General features: G+C 38.8%; 1 protein-coding gene across 2 annotated transcripts in view; it reads left to right on the forward strand.

The window, feature by feature from the left end:
* The first annotated feature begins 1,594 nt into the window (after nucleotides 1-1,594).
* Nucleotides 1,595-12,525, forward strand: part of ITK (IL2 inducible T cell kinase) — a 31,486-nt gene continuing 20,555 nt past the window's right edge. For both annotated transcript variants that reach the window (XM_062587160.1, XM_062587161.1), the window contains exon 1: nucleotides 1,595-1,732. In XM_062587160.1, the coding sequence (XP_062443144.1) occupies nucleotides 1,595-1,732 (138 nt within the window). The remainder of the gene's footprint in view (nucleotides 1,733-12,525) is intronic.

Raw genomic sequence — 12,525 nt, forward strand, 5'->3', positions numbered from 1 at the left:
CCACACGAGTTCCTTGGAACTCAATCACTCTACCAAGAAATGAAACATAGCTTTCCTAGTCTTGCACATAATGTTTCAACGTATGCTGCGTCTCTTCTTCTGCAAGATCACCAGTTGAGATAATTGAGAGATCACCTGCACAACAGCTTCTCTTTCTCCCTCTTCTGTGGTCCTTGTTATGGATTGTTTTAGCAAGTTCTCTTTCAAATCTGCACAGAAAATGCTCAATATAACACAAAACAACAAGGAAGGATATGCTTTCCTGGTATTTTGAGTGGGACAACCCATATATTCTATTGAGAAATACTATTCCCAATTCTGTGCCTAAGAATTGCTCCTTAAAATCTAAGAGTTTGCAAATCTTATTTTTATTAAGATTTTTTTCCCCTCAAGAACTGAATTTAAAATAATGAAGTATCTTCTTTGGAACTTGGAAACAGCTTTAAAAATACTTCAGAAAGAGGGAGCTATCTCCTTATATCCTAATGTTGTGTTGAACTCTGTAGCCAAATAAGATCTTGTAAAAAGTTAGCACTGGTAAATGATTTAGAGTCAAATAATTTTCAGGAATGATAATACTTATCTTCCATCTCACACATTACACCAGATTCCATGTCTCCAATCCCCAATAGCACAACTAACAATGTAGTTATACATTACTGATCAAATAATAACCACAGTATTAAAAATACAAGAACAGAGGAAAATGAATTGCATTTGTTTTAAAATAAAACTTTTTTTTTTTACAGGATGCAAGAATTGCATATTCACATTTAAAATTCTAAATTTAAGCTGTTATGAATTGCCCAGAATGGTATATTGAAGTCCTGAGTAAACATATTGCACTTGCTTTGGTATTTGTGCTCACTTCGCTGCTGATTACATGAGTCCTGATTGCATCCTCAGAGTGTACATTGTGCCTGTGTTTCCTGGAACATTCAGCCCTGGACAAATTAGAGCAAATTAAAACTGTGAAGCCGTCAGCAAGCAGTAAACAGTAACCAATGATAATTAATTATCATTAATTATTAATAATAATTAATAATTGTTATTAATAATAATAACAGTTATCTGTTATTATAACTATTTATAAATTTATAAATTTAAAAGACTTCCTCACAATACTTTTTTTCCTTAAAAACAAATATGAATGCCTGTCCTAAGAGGACAGGAAAGACACTTGTCCTGTATATTCAAGTTCAGTGTAGTCATTTATAACTGTATTTACTAGATGGACAAGTAGGAGACAGATGCTTAATCATGCCACACCTCTTTATTAATCCTTGATCATTGACTCACATCTGTTGAATCTCCCTGAAGTGTTATTTTTTCCACAACATTTATCTTAGAGTGTATTTCAGCATGTGCTGTTCAGTTTATGACTTCAGAGAGGATGTGGTTATGGTTTGACAGAAAGGAAGCTTTGCTGTAGATGGGAAGATAAAGCTCAAAGCACCTACGCTGCTTTATGAACACCTTTTTTTGTTAAAACGAATTAACTGCCTTCCTTGTTTCTCTGTCTTGGATGAGTGCTCAGCACGTAGAGCAGGCATCTCGTGTCCTTGGAGAGGACCATTCTTGGTTCAGCACAGCAATGAATAACTGTGTGCTCCTGGAGGAACAGCTCATCAAAAAATCCCAGCAGAAGAGAAGGACGTCACCCTCCAACTTCAAAGTCCGCTTCTTTGTCTTAACCCAATCCAAATTGGCTTACTATGAACATCGCCATGGGGTATGTCAGCCATTTTCTCTCTCATAATACAGTAATGGAGGGAAGGAAGAACTCTCTGTTAAGCGCTATTAACTTAGTATTTCTGGTCCTTATTACAGCACCATTCACTGAAAATCACAACGTGGTCGAACTGGTCATTCAGAACTATTGGTCAGCGGGCATCTGGTGTGAATAGGGAATAAGACTAGCTAACCATTTTATAGAACCGATATATGTAACAGCCGAGCGGGTCTGCGCCTGGCTGGTTGCGTTGGTACAGGAGCGTATTGCAGCGATCACAGGTGTTCCACACTGTATACCCTAATTACATCTGGGAAAAAAATCAGCCACGGATCTTTACTTTTTCATCCTTTTCTTTAGAACAACAAACTGGGGGCTGGTAGGTCTTACATTTTTAAATAAATTCAGCTGCCGTGCTTTACAGGTCTAGTCTTCAGATTTAGCTGAAAAGGAATGTGATGATGAGACACATGCTCAGACTAGTCATTGTATTCCCAAACTTTCATTTCTTTGGTTTGCTAAATATGAAAAAAATTAGAAGTCAATCTATATACCCCATTGTGCAAAATATTCTGGTGAAGTAAGAATTATTCCCCTCTTCCTATATTTAGCTGGATATTTTCTAGGCCTCATTAGACAGTTGTAAATCGTACCGCTTGTTTTCCAACAAACATTGAACATGCTGTTAATCCATTATGTTTAGATGATGTTACCTTATACAAACCAGTACTGAGGACTACATTGCCTTGCTGTCTGGCTTCAGCAACTTGAGATGATTAGACATTGCTCACAGATGTAGAAAATTAATTTAAAACTGAAACCAACATGGAAAGCAAACTATGATGTGCCTTTGTATCATATCATTGCCCAGTTAAGGTTGGAAACCTGCCTTAAGTGTTAATAGTCATTATTACTTGCAAGTTATTGCTCTCAAATATGTTCAACAAATGTTGTACTTGCTTTTCTTTTATAGATGATGCTTATCTATACCTCCATATTTAAATAGGAAACATTTATTGCTGCCTATATTGTCTATATTTGGTTTTGGACTCTCTCTAGCTGCTAACCAAACTATTTTTCATGTTATTTTAAGATTTTGTGTTCTAACTCTTCCACTTGATTATTCTGGGTAAAATTTTCAAGAACACGTAAGCAATTCACCTGTACGTATTTAGGAATTTTTTTTGGTACTTTCTGAATCTTGATGGCTTTGAGAGGAATTCAACATTTATCATGCCTAAGTACTTTTGCAGAATTGCATAGTTGTCTCCCTGCATCTTTAGACACTTAAGTAGTTTGGAAAATCTGACTCAGTGACTTTCAATGGTGCATAGATTTCATATGTTACTTGAGCATCTTTGGAAAATTTATCCCCTAGCCTTCCTAAGTGTCAGGCTCCTGTGGGACATCTTCAAAATGCCTGACATAAATGTTTAAAAAGCTTTCAATGGCACGTTGTTACACTACACATTCAAAATCTCAATTCATGGTGAATGACAGCTGGCAAATACCTTTACACGTAGATGTGTATGTGTTTATATAAGTTCTGAAACTTTGATCTCCAAAGATCATACTATAAAGGACCAAATCTTTAGGTGCTTTAAAGTGCTGTAAGTCCAGAGGCGTCAGAATAGAGCTATGCAAAGTTGGACCAGCTGAGGATTTGGTGCACTATCTACACTATCTCATATTTTATCTATTATAAACTTACAGGCATTACATATATATAGACACACATGTATAGTTAAATACATATGTATGTAACTTCAGGTACACACAAACATTTGAGTGACTGTGGGTATATCTACAATTACAGGGCTAATTTTCCATGAAACATTGATTTTGTGCTGATATAAACTATCAAAATCAAGTTATTACATTAATAGAAAAAAATAGTACCAAATGGAGAAAAGACTATTTGTCCTGTTAAATACTCCCAGAACCAATCTTCCACCTCTTCAGTATGCTTCCCACAAAATAGATCATCCCGGTCAGGCGTCACGCAGTCAGATCACCCCTGTTCTGGAGAGGAAAGCTTAAGGCAGGCCATACAATCGCCTCTGTATCTCATGCTAAAAACGGAGTAAATCACGCACGACCATGTTCACAGCCTTGGGGCCAGGCACAGGAAAGCGATCGTATTTGCCTGACGCGGTGGCTATGTTCATCCTGGTGAGTGAAGCAGGACCGTGGAGCGTTTGCAGGCATGAGAATTAATGCTGTGCACCAAGACTTCTCCAGCACAGGCCCTGGCACAGTTTTAGTTCTGCTCAGACAATTTGTGGGGACAGCAGGCTTTAGCACAGGCTGTGAGCTGTGGCTGGTAGGCAGTCTCCATGTGGCCACCCCACTCTGGAGGCAAGGGGTCCAAGCAGCATGAGCAACTGTGCTCACTGGCCTTAGTGACAGGGACTATCCACAGATACGCCCGCTGCACTGTATAGAGGGGGCTAGCAAGCGCTGGGCTTTTAAAGTATGTGTGTCCTAAGGAAAATCTCTGTGGATGTTTGCAAGGAGAGATTTTAGAGAGCTTCTTTAAGAATTCTTTACCAACATGTCTAGTTGCTTACAGTACTTGGAGTTCAGTATCACATGGTATCTACCTCCCTGGTCCCAGCTGAGTCAGTAACAATAGCCTGAATATAAATTCAGATAAAAAAAATTAGCTAACTGCTCAACAGTTTGCAAAGTCCCATAGATTTCAGTGGGGTGGTTTAAGTAAAGCACACGCTCATGTTTTAAGCACAGGCTTACATATTTTGTCTGTACTGAGACCATAGTGATCAACAGGGTTTGGCATCCAGTCCCTTTCTGTGTATTTTGACATGATGGGTATAGAAGGATCTTTAAGAGTTCGATTGCGGCAGTTCACAGCAAGAAAGTAAACAGGCTGAAGTAAAAGACAGGATAATTCTGTAAATACTATCAAAAGCTAACAGGACAGCTGGCATCATAAAGGCAAATTTTTGCAATAACTATAAAGTCATTTTTCTGTTGTAACAGCACATAGCTAGACAGAAAGCTCTATTCACGTTATGGGCGAAGCACACAATGGCCGTTAATGCTAATGAAAGGTATTTACATATCTCATTAGGAGAATGAATCCCCCCAAACTGACAACAATAAAAAGCTGTGTTTTCTGGAACTCATAACACAATGCAGGGCTGTCTTAGCAGAAAGCACATGTATTCAGCTCCCGTCTCTACTAAAATACATCAGAAGTGCCTTTATAATAACATGCAAATCACTTCCATGAGAAGAAATTCTTAGTTCGTAGGGTCTAATTTTATACCTACTGTGCATAAGAGTAAATAAGCACATACGAGTAATCATTTTAACTACTTCAATGAGTTTGAGCTTCTTCAGAATAACCTATAATGCAAACACTTCTATGAAACTTCCAAGGTCCCAGTATATTTGCATTATTGCAAAAGCAGCAGATAAGTGAATCCCTTTGGCAGAGATCTCTGGGACAGACTTTCAAATGTACTTATTCGGCCTTAGCAAAAATCCCTGAACTGGTGAGTAACCTAGATATTGCTGGCCTAATGGGTTATGATATATGGTAAATCCTCCAAACTAACAGACAGGAGAGTGAAAAGAGTTAATTTGCAGGTCAGATTCTAAGTAGAGGTTCGTGCATGGTCTTTGGCATGTCACACCAGCCACATCTACCTGAATGAGGACAGACTGAAATGAGTCTCTCTGCTTGGAATTCAAGCTAGTTCTCATCTGGAAGTAGTGCAGATGTGTGAGGCTGATGCCACGTTTCAGTAACTGGGCTGCTGTCCTCCAGGATGGTACCACACTAATGCAGCTATGTGGTTTCTAGATCAGAGCTGCTCGTTCTGGGGCTGCTCCAAACTATGCTGAGTGCTTGAATCTGTCTGTACCAATTGTGGATAGGTACTCCATCTCCTTACACCACAGGTTCTCCCTTCAGAAATAGCCGTCTTTGTAATGCCTTGCCCTATAGGGACATTCTAAGAAGTATTTAAGGACTGGGAAGTTACACCTAACACCTGGGAAATTCAGACAGCTACGTATTTTTAAGCTTCATGAACTCATGGGCTTTTACCAGTCCAGTTCTCAAAGAATGCAATGACAGGAGCACAGAAAAAAGGGACTGAGTTTCCTCTTCATTTACATCCATACTATTCTTCCTAAGCTGGTCAGCTACTCAAGAGGTCAAGCAGCATACGTCAGGCTTGTCCTGGGCTCCTTCACTCAGATCTTTGACATTCAGATATAAAGATTGCACTTCAGTGTGTCTCAAAATTTGCTTTCAATCTCTTATTCCAGGAGAAAAAAAGAAATAAACTTGGCTGAAAAGCCTTTTATCAGCATCCAAAAAAATGCTTTAGCTTCTTCTCTTCCACTGTCTATTGCAATAGTCCAGCTACGTACGGTAACAAAATCAACTCTTTGTTCCTTAGTACAACAGTCCATTTTACCTTGATTTACTCTACACAAAATTTGACTTGTCTCTCTTGCCTTGGAAAGACTTTATTTTTCACAACACACTAATGTGGACTTTGCTTCTGAAGATCTCCATTTTGGTGTTCTTAGTTGCAGCGGCTGTCCATATTGTTTCTCCATCGTTTACTATAATATGTGTATTCCTGATACCATAACAGTCAAGAAACCATCAGCTTCATACAAAGTAAATTTAATAATGTTTTAAAAGACTACCATCTGAATAAATATATACCTGAATACCATTCCTCATAACTTCTCCTTTATTTAATAAAAATCCTACTTGCTTGCCAGAATTTGAAATACCATCTGTTTTCTGATGCACATCTTTAACTATTTCATTAATAATACACATATCCATAAAGAAGGCTTGGCATCTATCTATATCACACCTGTTTCAATGATTTTTTACATAAATCAATACAACCTTGAACAAGAGGACGAGGGACGAGGTAAAATGAATCCCTTATTATACCTCTGTGAATTTAACATGAATTTTTTAATGATCTGAATTACGTTATTGAAGTTGAAGGAGGATTAAGCTCATATTTGTTGCCACGATGAGCCTCTTTCAATTCTGTTGTGAAGCCACGGAATCATAGGAATATGTCTGGAAGGCATGTTTTGAATTCATCTTATCTGACCTTGCACTTGGAGCTGAACTGTCACCAGCCTCAGATCAGCGCTCGGAGCGGGACTATTGCCGGCACTAGAACAAGTCAGCCATGGCTTTTACTAGCCATATCTTGAAAACCAAGGACAGACATTCCACATCTTTGGGCAACTTGTTCCAGTCCATCTTATCAAATGCTTTCGGATAGTTACGGTGCCAATCTATTGCAGTTCTCTTTCACGGCTTTCTTCTATGCAGGATTCAGGATGGTGATACTGACTACACAAGATTGCAAGCAAAAGACGGCTAGTTCTATGCCTGCTGTCTGTTGCCTTTCTGATTCCACCAGTGTACAGTAGAATCTGGTAATAAAAATAGCTCGTGTTTGCTGGAATCCTGCATTTTATCTTTCAAAATTTTGATTATAAGCCTTTTCCTATTGCAATCTTTGTGCATATCCACTAGATCCTGCTAGGTCTATGCCTAAGAATTTATTGGTCTTTAGCCTTTCAAGAAATTTTTCTAAATCACTTGTGAGTAATTTCTTCCCAGAAAATTGTAAATGCTTCAATCTGCTTCAAATTATGAAGCTTAAATTTTTATTCTATTGGAGAATAACATTCTAAGAATGTTGCAAAAATGTTGCATCAATGTTTTCATTTGTTTCTTTAAGACAGAAAGAATTTTTCTTGATATGAACATATTACATAAATATGAGATTTCCTAATAGTTACCTTTATTAGCCCTTTTTATTGTGGCTGTTTTTGCTTTGAGTGCCCACCTTTGCTTTATATTGCGATCAGTATTATAAGCAATATTGTTATAATGCCTGCCTATTGCTTTATGTTCTTTCACCCTTTCTGACTGATTTTTTTTGTCTCTGAAGTGTTCACTTTTTAATGAAAAAGTGGTGGCACTTAATACATTTGATTTCACTTCCCTTCATTGAATGCCCATCTATTACTGTCCACTCCTTCTCCCTGTCTTTACTAGAGTCAAGAATAGCCTTTGAAGAAAATAATATAATATTCACTAGTTGTTCCATATACTTTTCTATAACGTACAAGACTACTTCATTACAGAAAGCCCATTTGAAAGCTAAGAATTTTTTCTTCTCTTTCACTGTTCATGACATTGATTTTCTTTTCAAACAGCTGTGTTGGTAGGAATGCATCCTATGATAATCATTTTCGCTCTCAGATAGGACTTAAGACAATATGAACATTGGAAGTGGTTTTCTCAGAACTTAAAATAAGAGTTTGGTGGAAATATTAGGCTATTTAAGACATGTGGGGCCCTGTGATGGGCCAAGAGGAAAATGCTCTTATGGCCAGATGTGCTTTTTCATGAGATCTCTTTACTTAAATGTTAAATACACACAGCCCATGGAACTGGGTTTCTGTGGTGCACTTTGTACCATAGAAACTTTGCAAGAAGGTTATGGTTTCAATTTTCCACCTGCATTTCTTCTCTTTTAGGCTCATATAGTTTGTAAAATTAAGCATCTGAGCAAGCCTGGACGAGTGAATAGTGAACCGGCCAACTCTTAGCTAGATGTATAAAGTCTGAGGTCCAGATCTTCAGAGTACCACCATTGACTTTTCCATCCTTTTTAAAGAATTGTTAAATTTCTGTAGTTTTATATAATTTTGATGGAAATGCAGCACTCGTTTTCATCAGCTAAGGATCTGGCTCACGGGGCTTCGTAAGGGACGGTAGGAGTAATTTCTGTGCCACAGGTATTACCCTTGGAAAGTGAGAATTTAACTGAGTAAATTCATAAAAAAATGAGATTGTTTGCATGTAACAGGCTTTGTCTAGAAACAGTATCAACTTCAGTAAACAAAATTTGATACTGAAATTAGTTGATGGGAGAGAAATTGAATGTTGTCTACCTGAGAGCACGACAATGACCTGTCCTGACAGCATGCGGCACAGTTATTGAGCGACACCTTAACATCTCACAGGCTGATGAAACATTTACATTCTGACATAGGAGCTTGCTGGGCTTCAGCTTCTTTCCTTAGGTCACTGGGTAACGTTCGCCTCTTCCCATGCCCTGCACTCCGCGTTCAAGGTGCAAACTTTTAGCTCGTTCCTGGAAGAACAAGTTGTTGATGCCCAGTCCTGTAGTCAGCCATGGCAGTGCCCAAGGAGTGAGGTGCCTAAGGGTAAGCTAGGGCAGTGGAGTAGACAGAGCCCTCCCATTACCTATCCCAAACGTCTAGTGCTGGTTCACCATCGCTACTGCTCACATGAATGGAGGCATCTTAAGCATCAATTGCATCTGATTTTGTTATTTAACATAGTTTGATACACTGCATCCAGAGCAGGCCTAACTCTCAAGTGCCTTCATGTTCTTTACATGTGAAAACAACTGTTAAAAAAATGTATTTTTTTTTATTCAAGTTGGAGGACAGAATGGTCATGATAGGCATGTGAACCGTGGGATTTATATATCAAATATAAGAGGGTAACTAGAGGAATTAAAACATAGCACAACAGTCAAGAGTTCTGTGGAAAATCCCAGTAGCATTGACTATCATTTCTTTACCCTTTTCCTCTGAAACAGTTGGTATTGGCAAGAAATCCCTTGAAGCTTTCCTTTAAAATTAAAATTGCATAATTTAAATTTCAAATTTCATTTTGAAATCTGATTAGATTGGTTTATTTCCCATAAAACATCAAACAACAGTTGTTCCTAATGGGAGAGAGAATGCCCAAAACACTGAACAGTGTTAACATTTAGGCAAGATTCCTATCAGTTCAGCTACCAACGGTACTTAATTTCCTAACTATTAATGATAAAAACAACAGGCTACAATATTAAGGGATAGAAAGTAAGTATATCAACACAATATTCAAGGAGGTTCAAATTCAAGCCTTTCCATCTCTGGAAATATATTTTAGAACGAGAATTATCATTAAAAATGAGTCCTTGTTGTTCAAATGATATCTCTTTAGTTCATAGTTGCTATTCACTGTATTATTGTCCATTGCTATCCTACAGCCAACGCTTGGCTATGGGAGACCAGTAGCCTACGTAGCTATTAAACAGGAGACCCTGCAATGCCATAGGTATAAGCAGAATCTGGGCAGCTCAGGAAATCCAGAGATTCCTTTCCAAATTACAACAGAAGCGTACAACAGGGCTTGAAGAGAATCATACCAGAAAGATAGTAAAGTGTCAGTAATTAAAAAAGATGATGTTCACCGACCCACATCAAGTTGCACTTTATGCTGCTGGAAGGTTGTTATATCTTTCACAAAGGTTATGCTTAACTTTGATATTAATCTTTATAGAAAGAGAAAAGCAGGTCTGTTGGAGCAGTCTGTTCATTGACTCGCTTATTTTCTACCAGTGATTAGAGCTGTAATGTTGCCTTTTTTCTTGAAAACTGTGTACTCACATCCTCTTTCCAGCCATTTCAATGACATTTTATTAGCTGAAGTACATCTTTAACACTATATGGCTGTGGTGAATATTTTCTTATGGAGTTACAAGCAGAGATACAAGAGCAAGTGATACCCACTCTATATATGTTCCTGTATTAATCCTAGAGCTTAATATAAGCACATAGGAATATAAAAATGGCTTTGATTACAGCAATGGTCCATGAACCAAGTGGCCTGCCTCCAGAAACAGTCAATATCTGTTGTTTAGAGTAGAACTACAAAAATAGGCTCAAGAGTTTTTCTAGAGGTTGGGAGGAAATATCTTGAAGGATCTCTCCATATAACCAGACCTTATTTTCCTTTTTTGAGCTCAGAGACAGCTGTAGGAGAGAAAGATATCTCAACTTTATATCATTTTTTCAGTCATTTTGAAGTCAACCCAAATTATTCTGAAGACAGGCATTTTTACGGTGTGGGTTTTTTTCATTTGGTGTCAGACTAAGTATCTTTCTTTCTGGCTACCTTGAGAATGTGTGCTGAGCTAGGAACAACACATGCTGTTTCACAGTTGTGAGCTTGTAGCTTTCCTGTGCATAGCTGGGGGAATATTTAAAGTTTGGTTATTGTGCTCTTTATAGCAAGAATGTAAAATTTTCCCCTTCTTAAGGCATCCACCCCCTGTGTGCATTTGTTCACAGCTGTGGGCTCTGATAACACAGAAACTGTGTCTCATTTTTCTTCTGTTCATTCTTAGCCTTTATCAGCTGTGCGAACAGGATTTCTGTTCTTTTCTGTCCTGTTGCTCTCTGTGTATCCACAATGATACACATTTCTGTTTTTAGAAGCATCAGGGTTGCATAGGTGTAGCTGAAGATGCAAATTAATCTCTGCAGTCTCTATGACAGGTAACAACATACATGAAGGGAAAAAAAATGTAGAGATTGCAGGTTGAATTTATAGCACTAGCATTCAGTAATTTACTGAAAGTCACAGAAGAGCAACACAGATGGAAACGGTATTTCCAACTTTTGGAAGGGGAATTGGTTTTCATGAAAAAAAAATACTACAAAGGCACATATGAAATCCTGCCTTCAATCAAGCACTGCCCTGGGCAGCTACATTTCCTCTGCTCCCTGAAACCAGCTCATGCCCCCTTGCGAGCCCATTTTGACCTTTCCATTACACCAGGGTACACATATACAACAGTATAGAAACCACTGAGATAAAGCTGCAGGTGACTTGTATGATATAGTTAAGGCATATTATTGATATTGCTAATTTATCATTTCTGTGTGCAGTTACCTTGTCACTAGTAAGCGTTATGCATGGTGGCCTACAGAGCATTCATTCTGCAAGTATAAGCCCTCTGCAGAGGGATATGTTAGTCATCTAAGACCAGTGTTTGCAGGAGATGTTGAAGACACTGCTGCCTGCTGCTGTTGCTATCACAGTAGTCCCTTACTGCCATTTTAAATGCTTTCATGTGCATGCAAGCCTCTCTTCACACTTACATATGCTTCATTCTAATGATGTGCAGAAGTCAGAGCTTTTTTCCTTTCCTCTACTTGTTCCTGAGGCCCTGTGTGCAAAAGATTAAAAAGATTAAGTTGCTTTGGTTTCACCACTACCAACCCACAAAGTAAGAACCCCCCAAATTGGCTTCTGCCTCTGCTGAGCCTGCACACTGAGCCCAGCTGGGACAGAGGGGAAAGGAGCAGGTGATAAGGCACGAGTGGTAAGGCGAAAGGCTGAGGCAAAGACACCTAATTACTTAATTATCAGGGTGGTTAATTAAGAATACTTTCCTCTAGTCAAGATGATAAGTGAAAACAAATAATGAAATTCAGTTCAGATTCTTGCAAAGAAAATCTTCAGAAAAGGAGGTCATTAAATGCTTGTACTGACGGAAATGTTTTTGCGGTTGAGCTTACAGGGGATTGGAATTTCCTACCTCTATCCACCGCAGCTATAAGTTAGCCTTCCCCTTACCTGCTGACTGAGAGAAAGTGTCTGACTGCAACCAGGGGCCCTATGGGGTAGGTAGGGTCAAACATTGGCTCACAGACAGATCTTGCAGGGTTGGGAAAAGTGCAGGACAAGGAGGCAGCAGTGACACAGGGGGGAATCTATGCTCTCAGGTGCCCAGACGGGTTGAGAGGATTGGCAGGCATTGCAAAGGGAGGTGGAGGTCAGGGGTAATGAGAGATGGCAGGCTGTAGGTGATGGATATCCACAGCTGTCCACAGTATTGTGAGACAGATGGGACAGCGGGAGGCTCTCTGGCCCTAGCGCATTTTGTCTTGAATCT

The sequence above is a fragment of the Rhea pennata genome, chromosome 14 (genome assembly GCF_028389875.1).
Source record: "Rhea pennata isolate bPtePen1 chromosome 14, bPtePen1.pri, whole genome shotgun sequence".
Lineage (NCBI taxonomy): Eukaryota > Metazoa > Chordata > Aves > Rheiformes > Rheidae > Rhea > Rhea pennata.